At 41.7% G+C, this 16,669-nt stretch overlaps 3 protein-coding genes across 6 annotated transcripts in view; all 3 read right to left on the bottom strand.

The window, feature by feature from the left end:
- Nucleotides 1–7,209, bottom strand: part of kmt2ba (lysine (K)-specific methyltransferase 2Ba) — an 86,452-nt gene extending 79,243 nt beyond the window's left edge. For all 4 annotated transcript variants that reach the window (XM_070984130.1, XM_070984131.1, XM_070984134.1 and 1 more), the window contains exons 1-5: nt 6,813–7,209; nt 2,739–4,275; nt 2,339–2,505; nt 1,838–1,927; nt 1,370–1,526 (exon numbers count right to left, since the gene is read on the bottom strand). In XM_070984130.1, coding sequence (XP_070840231.1) covers nt 1,370–1,526; nt 1,838–1,927; nt 2,339–2,505; nt 2,739–4,275; nt 6,813–7,115 — 2,254 coding nt within the window. In that variant the 5' untranslated portion in view covers nt 7,116–7,209. The remainder of the gene's footprint in view (nt 1–1,369; nt 1,527–1,837; nt 1,928–2,338; nt 2,506–2,738; nt 4,276–6,812) is intronic.
- Nucleotides 7,210–7,929: 720 nt separating this feature from the next.
- Nucleotides 7,930–10,618, bottom strand: LOC139345863 (oocyte zinc finger protein XlCOF22-like). The gene is made up of 5 exons (XM_070984728.1): nt 10,585–10,618; nt 9,932–10,068; nt 9,655–9,770; nt 9,277–9,420; nt 7,930–9,179 (listed from the first exon to the last, which is right to left on the bottom strand). Exons 2-5 carry the CDS (start codon nt 10,029–10,031, stop codon nt 8,493–8,495), a joined length of 1,047 nt encoding a protein of 348 aa, XP_070840829.1. The 5' UTR covers nt 10,032–10,068; nt 10,585–10,618; the 3' UTR covers nt 7,930–8,492.
- Nucleotides 10,619–11,125: 507 nt separating this feature from the next.
- ndufv1 (NADH:ubiquinone oxidoreductase core subunit V1) lies at nt 11,126–15,968 on the bottom strand. The gene is made up of 11 exons (XM_070985367.1): nt 15,908–15,968; nt 14,653–14,762; nt 14,485–14,567; nt 14,159–14,329; nt 13,570–13,753; nt 12,855–13,044; nt 12,510–12,722; nt 11,984–12,150; nt 11,814–11,895; nt 11,552–11,697; nt 11,126–11,364 (listed from the first exon to the last, which is right to left on the bottom strand). Exons 2-11 carry the CDS (start codon nt 14,755–14,757, stop codon nt 11,287–11,289), a joined length of 1,419 nt encoding a protein of 472 aa, XP_070841468.1. The 5' UTR covers nt 14,758–14,762; nt 15,908–15,968; the 3' UTR covers nt 11,126–11,286.
- Nucleotides 15,969–16,669: the final 701 nt, after the last annotated feature.

The following is a 16,669-nucleotide window of genomic DNA, read 5'->3' as shown; positions in this document are numbered from 1 at the left end:
GGCGAATGTGCTAGCACACTAGCAGAGAAGCTTTGCCAAACAAAAATTGGCAGAAATTAATTTAAGTCCGGACAATCTTAATGAAGCATTTTGGAGAAACTGGATTAGAAAACAGTTAACCTACCTGAGAGTGGGTTGGGGACAAAATCAAGTCAATCTATCTTAATTTACAATCTGTGAATAATGTGTAATTCTGTCCATTCTAGGATGGTAGTAACTCCAACTACACAGTAGCAACAGCTGTTGCTGCACACCTTGCACTATGCTGTGGGGATGTAAGCTTCTGAACTCACCTGTGAAGGTTTAGCAACTTAATTTTAAAACCTTTTTGACTTTTTCACACTACATAGAAAGCAATTTAACACCATTTTCACCATCATACAAAACTATTTCTAATGATATCATTAAATGAATTAATGTGACCCCCATAAAATGGATGGATGGATTAATTAATTGATTTTTTTTTTTTTTTTTTTTTACTAAAATCAACACTTGGCCGATGTGAGTTCACGAGCTTTCTTGCTACTGTAGCTAGCAGTAGTGACAGTGTTTGCTGCAGGTCAATAGTGGACTGAAAAGCCTCCTGTGAGCACCATCCACTGTCGCAACCATCTTCCTTTTCATTAGTAAGTGTGCAACAGCCTGTAAACATTTTATAACATTACTGCTTTGAGCAGACAACAAAAAATATCTTTTTCCCCCTTTTATTTATATTTATTTTTTTATTTGTTTATTTTTTTGGAAGAAACTGAATTCATGGTTTTTAATACTTTTCCAGACAAGCAGATGCCCTGTATTAAACTGAGTACTTAAGTCCTCTTTGGGTCCCTCCTTTGTGTTGTGTGTCACACTCTGGACATTTCAACCAGATCCTAACCAGTAAGAATGACACTGAATAAATGCATTACGCATATCTATTTTCACCGTCATTTTGTTTCCTTCATACCATGATAAACCATGACTGCACTGCCTTCTTCCTGTATTCACTGGTTTACTTTGCTGGTCCAAGGGAAATGGGACACACATTTGACTTTCTAAGCAATGCAAACTAAATTTAGTTTACATGCAATTTACCATTACCAAAAAATGACCATTAACTATGGGTCATTTACAGTCTACATTGTGGAGAAATTCCTGCAATGGCTTAAAGATTGTACACACATTAAATTTGGAACTTGTTACTTGTTGTTCTGATCTAGTTTGTTTAGTTAACCAAATGTCGCTTCCTTGCTTACCAAACCTCATTAGAAATCATTGCACATACTCAGCACAATACAAAATGCACTGAAGTGACAACTCTTCTCTATTAAAGACAAAGGGGTTAATTTCTGCATTCTGCTTAAAAACAACACATGTAGACACACTGTACCTTCTGCTGCGGGAGAAAAGGTGATGCCCTCTCTCTCGTGAAGTGGCAGGGCGCTGAGTCTGGGAATATCATCTGGCACCATGGCGCGGGGCTGCCCCAAAGCCACTGCTGCTGCCCGACAGACATGTTTGATCCTGGGACCGCCCAACGGCTGCTCCTGCACAAGAGCACACACAAAGACAATACTGTGAGATGTATGAATCTTTGGTTGAAAACAAGTTATGATGGCATCCCTTGTGATCTATAAACAAACTTCCCTATAGCATGATGTATTCCCCGAGTTCAATTGCAAATAATAACAAAACAGATATAGGATTAATTTCGTCCACTGTGGTTCTGTTACTGACTTGTATCACACAAAGGTGATGAAGGTAAGAACCAAACCGCAGGTGATTACAGCAAATTCGGTGGACTGATGCTGCTTGGATTTTAACATGAAAATGCACATTTTCAAGTTAAAAGAATTACCTGAGGACTAGTATCTTTGGGAGACACGCCAACTCTCCTCCTTCTCCTCCTCCTCCTCCTTCCACTCATTGGAACACGTGATTCTCCCAACTATTGGTAGGAAAAACAAGGTTTTATGAAAGAGGTGCTCTAATACCATTATGTTAATATACATTCCTAAATAAACAGCTAAGCTATTTGTTTACTGGATGTAATGAGTAACCACAACCCAGGGTGACATCCTTAAATGTCTTGTTTCATCTGACCAATAGAACAGAAAAGCGACAAATTCTCATTTTAGTAGCCTGGAAACAGCACATTTTAAGCATTTTCCCTTCCAAAAATGACTAATACTGAGTAATTGAGTCATCGACGTATGATTACAGCACAGGAAATCATAGTGAATTCAGACTATACAGTACAGTGTGCAGTCATGTATACCAGGCAGAGGAACACAGATTTAATAATTCCTTATAATCTTCTCTTTTCTGTCTCAGCACAGATTTGATCTTGGATTCTTACTTGTGACAACTTGAGCTGCTTCTGCTGATCAATCTTGATGAGCTGGACTTTGGCTTTCTTCAGCAGGTGGAGCATCGTCTTATTGGCTCCACTGAGACCAATTCGATGGCTGGACCCGCTGACTTCCAACGTCTCATGACTGTCCCCAGTCATCACTCCTGCTTCATCTGTACCAAACAGCATTTGTAGAAACTCTGAGATGATGTACAACTAAACAGCTTGTAATTGTTGGACCACCTGTTGAAATCACACTTGTCCAAAATAGCTAAAACATCTTAATAATGCATGAACAGAAAATTAATCAAAGGCTGAAGCAGCTGCTGACTCGAAACCCCATTTTTTTCTCAGTTTAAGTTGAACTCAACATCATAAACACACAAAAAGAAGAAACAATCCTTACCATTGTTGCCTGTATCTCCTAACGGCACGTGTGAGGGAACTTCCACATCGGTGTTCACCACCACGGCTAGTTTCCTCACAACACCAGGAGAGTCCATCTCCTCCATCATGAGCTTTGACCTCCGCCTCTTCTTGACATGAGAGGTCAAACCGTCGCCATGATGTGTATAATTCCCCTGAGTGTCGGGCTGGCCTTTCTTTTTCTCTGCCAGTTTCAAGGTCAGTTTCTTGAGGTTCTTATAGATCTCTAGGTGGCTCGTGCCAGGACTGGGCTTTGATGAGAACTCTTTGACAGCAGAGGAGCTGTCAACCACAGATAGAAAGTCACTGTCTGACTGCAGAGAGTTATCATCATAATTTGAATCAAGACATGATGGACTTGGTTTTCCGTCCTCTCTCTGCTGACTTTTCAGCCAGGATGACAGAGAACCCTTTGGAAAAGAAATCATTTCCTCGTCCAAGAACCTCTTCGGCGTTTTAATAACGCGGGAGGACCGTGCACTCATTACAGGAGTGGAGGAGTTGTTTAAGCTCTGCTGGACTTCAGAAAACGAGCTCAGCTCACCCACTGATGAAGTGATATTCGGACCTTGCAGCTGCTGCCCATTGTCATCCGTCGTAGACGTGGCCGGAATGGGCAGTGGTACATAGGTGTAAAAAACACGCTTAGTGCGATTACGACCAATTTTTGGACGACCAATGATTGGAACGTTTTTTAGAGGCTTTCGCCTGTGCCCAAACAAAGATTTGCGTTGTTTTCTGTGTGTTTTTTTTTCTGAGGAATTTGCAGATTTACACTCGAGGGGCATCGTTGCCTCCTCTCCACTCTGGGCACCGGCCTCAGCTCCGACCTCTGGAGAGGTACCCATACCCTTCGACAATCGCTTTCTTTGCCGTTTGTGAAAGGACGTGAACGACAGAGCTACAGCTTGAGATGCGTGTCCGGTGTTCCCAGTTTGAAAACCCCTCATGCGTTTTACAGATCTCTGTGGATGGGATTGGTCTGCATGCAAGTCCTCTGATACCTCGCCTCGTTCTTTGACCTTGGAAGCTTTTTCTGCAGCCCTGACTTCTGCCAGAGCGCTCACCAGCTTCTCTTGCTTGGTGCCACCAGCTGAGGTAGCGGCTGTTTGGCTTTGCGTGCTGCCTGAGTCTGCTGATTTTCCTGCTTTCTTCATAAAGTCAGCTGATCTTGCACTGTTCTGTCTACCTGAGGCCTGCTCGTCTGAATATTTGGCTTTCGCAGTGAGAGCTACCTGCTTGCCATGCAGTTTAATTACCATTTTGGGTACTTCTTTGACTTTATCTGGGCTGTCTTTGTCACTCTGGCCTTCTTTAGGGACCCTTGGTACTATTTTCCCAATAAGAGCCGATTTGGGGGTCTTGGGTATAATTTTTCCAATGAGAGGCCTTGCTCCCACAGAATGGTCTGAAGCTTGGGGAGACTTCACTTGGCTGAGTAACGACGATTGAGGATCAGTGCCAGATGTTTTCTGTGGACGAACTCTTGTGGTCCCAAATCCAGTGAAATCTTCCTCCTGGAGAAAAACACAGAATGTAAGATGTTTAAATGATGTGGACATGTTGAAACAAAGACCTATGGGTATGCTGTAAACCACATGTTACAGACCATAAACACATACAATTGCCATGATATAGCTTAAAGCTTAACTGATATTTCGGAAAGGACCTCTATATAAAATAGGCATGAAGATGAACATAAAATAATTAACATATCTGAAATCTCCAGCATTTCCATAATTTTGAGAGCTGATATTAAATGGGTAATGAAGATCATTGTCTGCCCAGTATTGTATTAGCTTTCTGTGTGTGTGTGAGTGTGGTGATCTTTAATTTCACCCAAGCCACTGCAGGCATTATGCAACTCAGAAACAGAAAAAACTATCCTTAATATTTTCCTCACCCACATCTGAGTTCATCATTTGATTAAGAGGTATTAGTCCTCTGTTCAGCGTCAAGTACCGTTCAGCGTCAAGGCACTGCTTTCTACTCTTACTCCAGTGTTACATCAGTATAGTGCTGAGGCACCAAATGAAGCTGATTTTGGTTTCAATCGGTGAGTCAACTGTAAGAAATAACTCGACCTGTGCACCATGCCTGTGCATAAGTTTTAGTGACACATACAGCAATATTTTCCCAGTAATGGATCAGGAGTGTAGCACCCAAGCTATAGTGGAATTAAAAACAATGCACTTCAATCTAATGCTCCCCTAAAACAGTGCTGTTTTAATACAGCCAAGCACTGGAAATTAAGTACATTCAAACTCCATTGCTATAAAAGTTTAAACAGATCCTTTGGAGCTCACTCAGCCTCCATCATCCTCTCATTCGGGTACCTGTCTACCTCAGATGCAAAGACTGCACACGACAGCCGATAAAAAGCACACTTCAACTTAACTTCCACTGACTCACATCCATCTTCGTGTGTAATATAACAACTTGATACATCTGTCAGCGATGAAATTCCCCTAATAATCAAAAGTACCACAGAGCACAGGATTGTGTGGGGCACTAAGTGACGTGTGGTCGTCCAGTAGAGCAGCACCCACAAGCTTTTGCATGGACCATGTGATTCTGTTACAGTCCACTTTAAAGGATTGCATCAGTGAAGTCCAACTGATGTCAGATGCTAAAGCCCCCTGCTCTGGAGATTAAATAATATGATGAATCCAATTTGGCATTATAGCATTATTACCATCCTGTCTGTCTGGGGCTAAAAGGACACTACCTTGGAAGTAAATGATATTCATCAGACTGGCTTCTTCACAGTGTGGCAGATTTAAGTCCTCTCTTATTTACTGTATACTACATATATATCATTATGAATGAGCCCAGCACTTATCAGTTAGAGAGTACAGCTGTGCACAGAGTGTCTATAACCTTTGGTCATGCAACCCTCTCACAGTATATGTGGAAAAAAATAAAATAAAAAAAGGTGGGCCTGCACACAATACTGTTTTATTTTCTAACTGCATTCCTAAGCTTTTGCCAATGTTGAATATTCAACTGACAGTAACCTAACAATGACAGGCTATCACTCCATCACTGTCGAGATTTCATCCTCAGTGCCCCTGAATCCTCTCATACATGTCAATCAACGAGACTTCATATCCAACATGTCACCCATCATGCATATTACACTTTGCAATAACTCACAGTTCGTGTAAAAGCTTGTGCAAACAGTGTAAACCGTGCTGGTAGAACATATGTTGCAGCATGCAGACAATTAACAAAGAATCATGCGCTTTCCTTAAAATAAAACGCAAGAAAAAAAAGCTGAGAAAAGCTTTGATTGCTCCTTAACTTAACCTTTATATCAATCTCCAAAATTAAAGGGAGATGTGGACGATGGGAGTGACAGATGTTTGTAAGCAAACACGAGAAAAAATATGGTTTTAGAAAGGTGGTGGAAAAAATATTTTTTTTTAGTATATGGTCAAAACATCTAGCTCACGTTTCTGTGTCCCACGTTAAGATGACGTTCAAAACACCGAACAGTCAGCTGACAGCTCCAACGTGGAGAGTGTGAACCCCAAGTTAGCAGCGCCGACGTTTTAATTACGGCGAGATTAGCACTCTGTGGACGTTCAACCCAACAGGGGATGAGCAAAGACCTGCCTCGGTTTCCACAACAAAACACATCCACGATTGTAATCATAACCGCCAAAGTTTCCGCTTTATGTTCCCCTCATGCAAACAAACTCAGCTGGACAGACACTGATCTCCGTGTATGTACGGCTGCTGTAGCATTGCTACGGCGATTTCAAAACAGACAATGACTTACTAATACTGCTCTGCAGTAGCAATCAAACTGGAAATATTCACCCATGTGAAGTATACCCTGCCCGCAGACGGCTAGCTACAATGCCTATTTTGGGGTTAGTGTTTGCAAGCTAAGTTATCGCTAACTAGCGTAGCTTTACGTTAGCTTAACACTTCAGGAAGTAACAAACAAACTGTTTTAAATGCCATTCTTTTAAACGAACTTAGTTTATGCGTCCCATTAAGCATATTATGACCCTTTTAGCTGCCATGCTATAGTTAGCTTATTCACCTCCTCGCTGTTGCTGGAGTCGAATCCCACATCTCTCTGCCGGCTGTGCTTCTCCGCCACCCCGAGCAGGCGTAGCAGGGACGGATCCTCGCTCAACGCCAGGCCGATGTTGACGGGCCTCGGCCCTCCTGCAGCCAGATCCCCATCGTCCGTGCCCAACCTTCCGCGTCTGGTTCGTTTCTCCGACCGCAGCCTGCTGCGAAACGTGCACGGTCGACCCGGGAAACGAGCCCGAGCAACCGTTTGGGCGCTCAAGCCCGCGACGGTAGCGGGAGATGATAATCCGCCTCCCGATGCCGCCATTATTTACTCCAACAACACGGACGGCGCGCGGGCAGAGGGTGACAGCAGCTATACGAGAGGCAAGATGGACTGCGCTGATGCAAAGGCGCGAGATAGAGAGGAACCACAGATGCATCATGGGAAAACGAACTTCTCCGAGCCGGGACGCTCCAATTTCGAGACACTGAGCGACTTCGCTTGAGTGAAGCACTTTTCCATAGGATGAGGTATCAATGTTTTGTGTACGAATTGAAAATTGTGTAATCCAGACATCAAATTGTGATAGTACCAGTGATGGAGGAAGTATTCGAAACATTTACTTGAGTAAAAGTAGCAATATATTAATGTAAAAATACTCCATTACAGAAAAGTAATATAATAAAAGTACTATATACGGTTCTGATTATGCAGAATGGCATAATGAATTATAATATTATGGCTCATGTTAACTGCTTTGTGTACTGGGTGTTTAGATCTTTAACAGTGAACCATATTTTACAAATAGATATGTTTGTATGTAAATCTTAAAAAAAAAAAAAAAACGGAATCGGCAAAATAAATGTCAAGTAAAAGATACAGTATTTCCTTAAGAAATGTCATGAAGTAGAGGTATTAATTAACATAAAATGGAAATACTCAAGTACTTAAAGTACCTCAATACTGTACTTATATACTTAGAAATTTACACAGAAACTGAAAATGATCCACGCACTGCACAGGTAAATAGACTGCACTTTTGCACTTTTCAATCTTAGTGGACAGATCACTTTAAATTCTGCCTCTCATTCAGCCATTCATACACACACTTTCACAGAGGATCTGCCAAAGACACCATGGAACTGTAAGTATTGTTTAATTCAACAATTATTTACTTTTTGATAAAGAAATTTAAGACCATAACATTGCATCATTTAAGTGCCATTGTACAGAATCCCATACCCTTACTGTGTTTAGGAATTACATTCACCATGTAATTGTCACAGAGTTTTCCTGAAAAATGAAACAGTACAGCTTATATACAAAACCTTCCCACAATTGAGGGAGAATCAGCTCGTTGCTCTACAATGAATATAAAACATTTCAGGTACAATAGAGGTAACATGGACAGCAAAAAGGCCCTTGTGACATGAGCTTCTAGTGGACATAAATCATAACTATGTGCAGATTGGTATAGAGTTTTATTCACAGGTGTAGGATGTCTTTCTAAAAGCAACTGAAAAATGACAATCCAGAAACCCCCATAATTCAATTGTGTTGCATAACCTCCCTTCAAAAACTCTCACCCTGAAATATTCACATAGAAATCTTCTACCTATACTAAGGAGAATATGATAGAAATACTCTGACAATCATTTAACTGAATGTTGTAGAATGAAGATACAGTCTTTTCCCCATATATTATCTTTGCTCTGCTCCCTCCTCTCCCTCAGTGTGGGTGTTCTGGTGGATCTTTAGGCTGCTCTCTCGTGCAAAGCTCTTTCCACAGGTGGGGCAGGTGTATCCAGAGTGGTGAGCCCTGGCCATGTGTGCTTTGAGCAGCTCAAGCCGAGCGTAGCTCTCATCACACTCTGTGCATGTGTGAGCCTTGCGGGGGGAAGGCCCATGTGCCTCCCTCTTGTGTGCCCGCAGGGCTGCAACAGAAGGAAATATGAGGTCACAGTCTGCTTCTGGACAAGGGATCTTGAGCTGAGCTTGCGGCTCATTGGAGGGGCATCCCTCTGTTGTAGAGTCATCGTATCCTTTGCAATCGCCTGTTTCCTCTTCTTGTTTGATCTTCTTGTTGTCAATCATCCCTAACTGAGTTGCGTACTTGGGTTTACGGCCACGTTTTTTGCCTTGTGGCTTAACATCACAGTTTAGATCATTGGCGAATCTCTCCTGGTGCTGCAGGAGCTCTTCTTCTGTCTGGAAACCACGACTACATTTGCAGCATTGGAAGGTGTTGATGTCATCAGCCACTACCGGGCACTGGGGGTGCACCGCAATGCGATGGTTGCGAAGTCGTGAAGGACTGGGGAACATGGCGCCACAGTCCCTGCAGGGACACCGTCGTTCTATGCACTCATGTCGTCTGTGTTTGTTCAGCTGCAACACATTTAATATTCATCATTACAATAAACAACTATTTTATCATTTCCCAAGCACAAAAAACAGGCTTACATGTAGCCTGCTGTGCCCTCACCTCAGTGAAGGTGAAGAAGTTTTTCCGGCAGTAAGAACAGCTGAAGGGCTTCTCCTCTCTGCTGTGGGTGGCCTGATGCTGGCTGAGCTCATCAGAGGAGGAAAAGCACTTGTCACACTTGTAGCAAGTGAAGACTGTATTAGTCTAAAAAACGATGAGCAGAAAATTGGTTAAAAATATGAATCCTAACTCAATGTTTCACATCAATTTACTCCATGGGAAATCAACACCACAACAAGTACACAGTACTTTCAACACTACTGATTATAATAAATCAAGATTATATCATTTTTAACACGTGGTATCGAAAAAGTATTTAAGTTTGACAAGCAACACTACTTGCAACCGGTCGTGGCATTTTCAGTCTTTTCTCCCTACCTGCTGGAGCTGCTGCTTGTACTGCTCCCGGTGACTCTTCCTCATGTGTCTCTCCTTGGCTTTGGCGTTACAGAAGGTGATGAAGCACTGGAAACACTGCAGACTCTCATGCTGATCTGCATCATGATGACATGAGCTGCTTGATTAGTAGTGAACATAATAGAGGGAACAGATAGATGCTGCACAGCATCAAAGCCTGTCTACTTAGGCAGTCACAGTTGGATTCACTGCATCACATCGTGTATGAACAAACTTACGCATAGAAATGTTAGCTTACAGGACTGCAGAGGGACGACCGCGGGCTCAGACTTGATCTCCGCTGATGTGGACCTCCTCTCACTCCCGACAATGACTTGCTCTATCTTCAACATTTCCATGCTGATGCTTTCATACACAAACCCCAGCCGTATGGAGCTGTAACACAGGCACACTGTTGTTGCATGCACATGTAAGTTGTGTTACCAGGCAAAGCTAAAGCGACTGTTGCTGATGACTGCAGAGGCAGACGTGAGGCTAGCGTTAGGTTAACCCGCATACGTACGAGGAAGCGGATAAATAATCAAACATTGGAGACTGGGCTCGTTGAAAACAAAGCACAATTGCTAAAAACAGACACGCCCAATGAAAGGTGGGTGTTTTTCATTTATTCGGGCAGACGAGCAATGAAATAAAAACAGAATCACAGCTAACGTTAGGCCTGAGCTAGTTTCCAGAAAGGATGGAGGCAACGGACCCTGGTCGACACATGCACTGCTACAACTAAAAGCGAGACTACTGTGTTCATATATTTTATCATTATTTTAAATTGTGTTCCATGGTGCTTTCTTCTGTCTTGTATCTATGCGTTTTAGAGCAATATCTATGTGAGGAAACGCTATTAATTTGTGCTCATGTCTTTGTAAACAATTCAAAAAGGCATCCATTTCTTACCGTGACAAACATCCACCGAAATGAAGCCGCGGTGAAAATTCTGCCCACGTCACGTGACACGAGAAAGGTTCCCGAGCAGGAAGTTATCGCGAGATCTAAGACAATAACAGCTGTGTCTGCATTGTTTGTGGAGTGGCTTTGAATCTGTCTAGAAATGGATGCTTGAATAGGTAAAACCACAGTTGATATCACTTGGTAACTGTATTTACTTGCATCTTTATTCGATTTATTTGATAAATTTATTCTGTCTATTCTTCCTTTAATAAGTGTTTAAGTAAATTTAACCCTGGCTGTGCTGAATGTTTTGATACTGTGCATTGTCCCATTCCTAAAAATTGCACAAGAAATCATTAGCATAATACCTTCAGTGCTTTAATAATAACTGCAATATATGGTGGAGATCATCAAACTCTATTGAAAAAGTACCTGTGAACAATAATCATTTTGATTATTGTTAGGTGTTCCTTTCTACAATTTTCTACATGTAAAACGCTTCAAAACGACTGAGATTAAAATGCTACAAAGACAAAACAAAAGTCTCTTGAAGGTTCATATAACTTTATTCAGACAAGGCAGACACATCAATGTAAAACTTGATGATGAGGTGATCAGACGGCACATTATCGCGTTAAATAATTTTCAAGGACACAGGGCTGGGACATGTGAGGCAAGAGAAGAAGTCCAAGGAGGTGTAGGAGCCATTTAAGCCCTGGCCTGCTTCTGCTGCTGGTATTCAGAAATCCGGCTTTCCATCACAGGCCTGAAGTGCCTGATCAATCCCTGAGAACATAGACAAGAGAATACAGAGGAAAATTGTACATTAATTTAGCTTAAATATGGCAACAGAGTGTAATAAAAACAGCATATCAGAGCATATTTACAAAAACAAAATGACTGCATCAATTTCTGGAGGAGGAACAACAACCCTGTTAGTCTTCAAATGCATTATGACAGTACATGTGTTTACCTGCACTGGCCAAGCTGCACCATCTCCCAGAGCACAGATAGTGTGTCCCTCGATCTGCTTACTGAGCTCCCAAATCATGTCGATCTCTGTTGGCCGTGCATTGCCTTGCACAAAACGCCACATCATCTTATTCATCCAGTCCACACCTACAGACACAAAGGAAAGGGAAAAACAATGTATTTTTAGGCTTGTAATGCTTGTATGTGTGTAGCGTTAAGGTCGGCGTAGTTGATGCATGAAATGACACTGAAGTAGCACTTACCTTCTCTGCAGGGGGTGCACTGGCCGCAGCTCTCATGTTTGTAAAACTCAATCAGGCGGGCGATGGCTCTGATGACGTCAGTCTGCAAAAACAATGCATCCACCAATGTAACAGATGTCTGATTATGGCTTGGGGCGTCACGAATTATGCTGCAGAGCTGACAAACTTACAGATTTGTCCATGACGATAAGCGCAGCGGTGCCCAGGCCAGTCTGAGCCTGGATGAGGCCGTCAAAGTCCATCAGCACCTCTTCACACACGTTCTTGGGAATGAGGGGCGTTGAGGAGCCACCAGGGATTACAGCCAGCAGGTTATCCCACCCACCACGCACTCCACCTACCAGACAGATGTTTGTTTCAATTAAGTAAAAAAATTGCATTCAGTAAGGCTGTGCTTAAGCTGTCTTAATCTTTTCAGTCCACAACCCCCCTAGTGCAGGAAAACACATGCAGATAAACAAATGTATAAAAGAATATATTCAGAGGTCCCTTTCCATCAGCTCTCATGACGAAGCAATTTTCTTGACAAAATCCCATTACTCTTGTCATAAAATATCACAAACATCTAACTCTATCCCCCACTTTGAGACCCAAGGTGTTATCATCAACTCGAAAATGTTGCCTCAGTGAATTACAGCAGTAGGCTCATTACAACGCTGGATAGATTTTGTGTCACATGCTTTGTGTGACATGTACCTGCGTGCCTCTCAATGAGGTCTTTCAGGGGGATGGACATCTCCTCCTCAACGGTGCAGGGGTGGTTGACATGGCCAGAGATGTTGAAGAGCTTCGTGCCGGAGTTTCTCTCTCTGCCAAAGCCCACAAACCACGAGCCTCCACGACGGCAGATGGTGGGCGCCACTGATACGGTCTCCACATTGGCAACAGTCGTCGGGCAACCAAACACACCTTTGAAATAGCGGCAGGAGTGAGGTGGATATTTCACAACTACTTTTATTTGGAAAGTACGAGTGTTTTTGCTTGTGTTAATGCTTTGTAATTCATCACACTTGTACACTCGACCTGTGGTCTGGAACTCACCCACATCAGCAGGGAATGGGGGCTTCAGACGGGGCTTCCCCTGCTTTCCCTCCAGAGACTCAATAAGTGCAGTCTCCTCTCCACAGATGTACGCTCCAGCACCACGCATCACAAACACATCAAAGTCATAACCAGAACCACAGGCGTTCTTCCCAATGAGGCCGGCAGCGTAGGCCTCATTGATAGCCACCTACGAAGAGATATTGAAAATATAATGGTTTTAGGATGAATGATTACAGAGTCTTGTACAATCATGCCCTGTGTTGTACATAAAGCTATGAAGGTGCCAAAATGAACCCAGCTTCAAATGTGGCTACAGAAAAGACATTGTCATGATGTAAACAGCAATTTGGTTTTATCTAAAATAAGGTCATAACTGGACAAAGTGAAATTTGATTAAGATATGTGGATTTGGGAACCGATGTTCCTTCTCGAACTTTCAAAGCAGTTTTGAACATCGACGGAGTTTAGATCATTAGATTGGCTATTAGACTAACACACAAAATATGTGAAATATTCCATATTTAATCATATTTTTGAGTAATATGAGACTCAAGAATTCACTGAACAGAAACACTCAGCCCTTGCTAATGCGGATTTTGTGAAAAAATTAATACTGGAATGGTATTTTCTTAATAATCTAATGATTTGATTTGAAAAATCCTTGAAAAATGTCAAATCATTTTAAAGTTTGTATGTGTTTGTCCATTTTCACCTGCAGGTTGGACGACTCATTGTAGAACTCTCCTCTGATATAGATATAAGCAGCACGCGCCCCCATGGCCCTCCCAGCAACCAGGCAGCCCTCCACCAGCTTGTGTGGGTCGTTCCTCATGATTTCCCTGTCCTTACAGGTGCCAGGTTCTCCCTCATCTGCATTCACCACCAGATACTTTGGCCTGGAGCAAGAAGTTGTGTGAATGGTGTTTATTACAGCAAATGTCATTTCAGCCCAACACAACTTTGTATCTTTATTCAATGACCCCTGTTTGTACAGGAAATATGTTAATATCCACAATCACACAGCATTTTGCTCACTGTTTCATGGGAATATTAACAGCTTCCTCTAAGCTTCCTTCCCCACCAGCCAGCTTCCTGGCTGGTGGGGAAGGAACTGATCAAAAATAATCTTGCTGCCTTTTGGAAAAGTTTGTTTAAATATCAAGCCAATTGGTATGTGAAAATGTCAGAAGAATCAATGTTAATTGCTGACAGAAAGATCTGGTTATTTTCTGATGAATAATCAAAATAGTATGAAAATAAGAAGAACTGATATATGTGCATCTGTTTGTCTCCTCACTGACCTGCCATCGCTGGGCTTGTTCATGAAGCTCCACTTCATGCCTGTTGGGAAACCAGCTCCACCCCTCCCACGCAGGCCAGAAACTTTGATCTCATTGAGGATCCAGTCAACTCCCTTCAAAAGGATCTCCTTAGTTTTGTACCAGTCGCCGCGCTTCATCGCTCCCTTCAGCCTGCAGCACAAAGATCCTCATGTCAAAAACATGCAGAACTGGGATTCTTGTTTTACATTTACTGCTCAGCACACTATTTTGCATTGTGTGAGAGGATCAATCAAATTAATATTTTGTTTTAGATTTTCCAGAGCACATGAGATCAGGGGTGTTACCTCCAGTCATGGCGGCCATAAAGGTTTGTGAAAATTCTGTCCTCATCTGCCAGTGGTCCAAAAGTTGTTTTCTTAGGAGCACTCTGGAAAAGTAAGACAAACACATAAAAGGTTAACCACATTGTTACCATTAAAATGTTCTCTTTTTTTAAACAAAGTATCAGGTACCTGTGCTGTGCTGTTAAATCGGGTGATTGCAGTCACTCCACCCTGGCTGACAGCAGCTGGAGCACGAGCCACCCCACTCACCACTACTCGAGCCAGGGACAGCATCCTTCCTGCAGGGAGGAGACAACATGACATGAATGGCAAGTCAAACAAAACATATCAAACAAACATGAAATGTAGGACAGTTACAGTCAGGGCTGCATCTAATGATTATTTTCATTACTGATTCAATTGCAGGTTAATTGGAATCTCATCAATAAAAGATCAGGAAGTCCAATGTGGCATCTTCAAATGTTTTGTTTTATTCTGACTAATAGTTCAAAACCCAAATGATGATGATCATTTTCCAAATATATAAAACAATGAAACCAGAGAAACAATTAGGGCAAATTCTCATATTTGAGAGGCTGGGGCCAGAAAATTATTGGGATTTTTGATGAAAAACAATACCTAAATCAGTTTTTTTAAGAAAACTTAGCCAATTAATTGGTTTTCAAAATAGCTGATTAGTAAATTTCTGTCGATCGACTAATCGATTGACAAATTTAAAAACATGTTCGTTTTACTACAGAATTCATGCTGTAATTTGCTTAAATAACAATCTCCTGCCATAACTGCTACACAGCTTTTTGTAACCCAGTGAGCAGAATCAAAACAAGTCGAGTGAAAGCCGACGCTGGTTCAGTTTCAGCAGCAGACGCAGATTATTTCAACACAATGACAGAAACAAACACTGGATTAACTTTCTTTTGATGGCGAGGATCAATATGTACTAGAATTAAATATGTTTTGACATTGGGAGAGCATTGTCGGAGATCTTGTGTAACTTCTTATGTGATGATGTTATGTCAGCGGTATCGCCAGCACGTTAGTTAACGAAGGTGAAGGCGAACCTAACAGTGTAATTAATCGTAAAACTCCATCTGTAAAGTTTAAGGTCTGCACACCTGTAAAAAAATAGAGTAATTGTGTTTTGAGTAACTGTTTTGTCTTCACTTACCCATATTGAGGGTACAAACTGACCTCCATGCGCATACTGCTAGCTACGGCTAGCCTAGCGCTAAGCTAAATTAGCTAGCGGTTAACCTTGCAATGTCAAAATAAAAGCGGCGAATTTGCGATGTAGCACCCAAAACCACAAACTGACAACGCGTGAATGAATTCTTTAATACCTGTTGCAATGCAAGCAGCATTAACATCAATTAAAACCGATGAAGTGATTGATGTAAGTTAGCAAACAGTGGGTTTTTCCTACCTTCTCTACGTCCCGAGTTTATGAAATGTAGACAGGAAGTGGATGCACAAGGACCGGAAGGTGTCACCAACAACACAGCTGCAGCGCTGCGGAGGCTTTTTAAAAAGTTCTGGTTGCACAACATGCAGACAACGAACCGCCCCTCAAAGGTGTGTGTGTTTGTGTGTGCATGCACATATGCAGTTATGAATAACACCTCTGAAACAAACTGTTTAGGTAAAAATACATTTTTATATCACGTTTAAGGTCAGGGTAGAAATATTTAAATTTACATGACATCAGAATGAGGACCATTCAGCAGAAAAAAAAATGAAATAATGAAAGAGGACAGGATAAGTATTGTGTTCAATATTGAACAAATTCATGTGATAAATTAATTCACTAATAATAAATACATTTCAATAATAAATTTTAACAATAGTTTTTTCCCCCTCTGCATTAAATTTATCAGCAAAAAATATACTGGATCAGTCTTTGCAGCACACATGCATAAGAGAAGGTGACTTACAGATAATTTAAACGATTACTCATCTTATCAATATCAGTATTTCCTCTTATTGCATGGTTGCTTAGACTATCAACCTGTTGGTGTTAAGCCTATTCACATTTGTCAAGTTTTGAAAAAGATAAGCAGATACTCTCATAGTTGGTCTTTCACAGCCATAACAGGTGTAATTAACTTTAACTGCAGAAGAATTCCGTTGAGCTGCTTCTGTTTGCATTGTTCATGTTGGCTCACTGTCACACTGTCATGGCTTAATG

The sequence above is a fragment of the Chaetodon trifascialis genome, chromosome 17 (genome assembly GCF_039877785.1).
Source record: "Chaetodon trifascialis isolate fChaTrf1 chromosome 17, fChaTrf1.hap1, whole genome shotgun sequence".
NCBI lineage: Eukaryota > Metazoa > Chordata > Actinopteri > Chaetodontiformes > Chaetodontidae > Chaetodon > Chaetodon trifascialis.
Note: the sequence above shows the minus strand (reverse complement) of the source record. Positions and strands in the feature narration are given on the sequence as shown.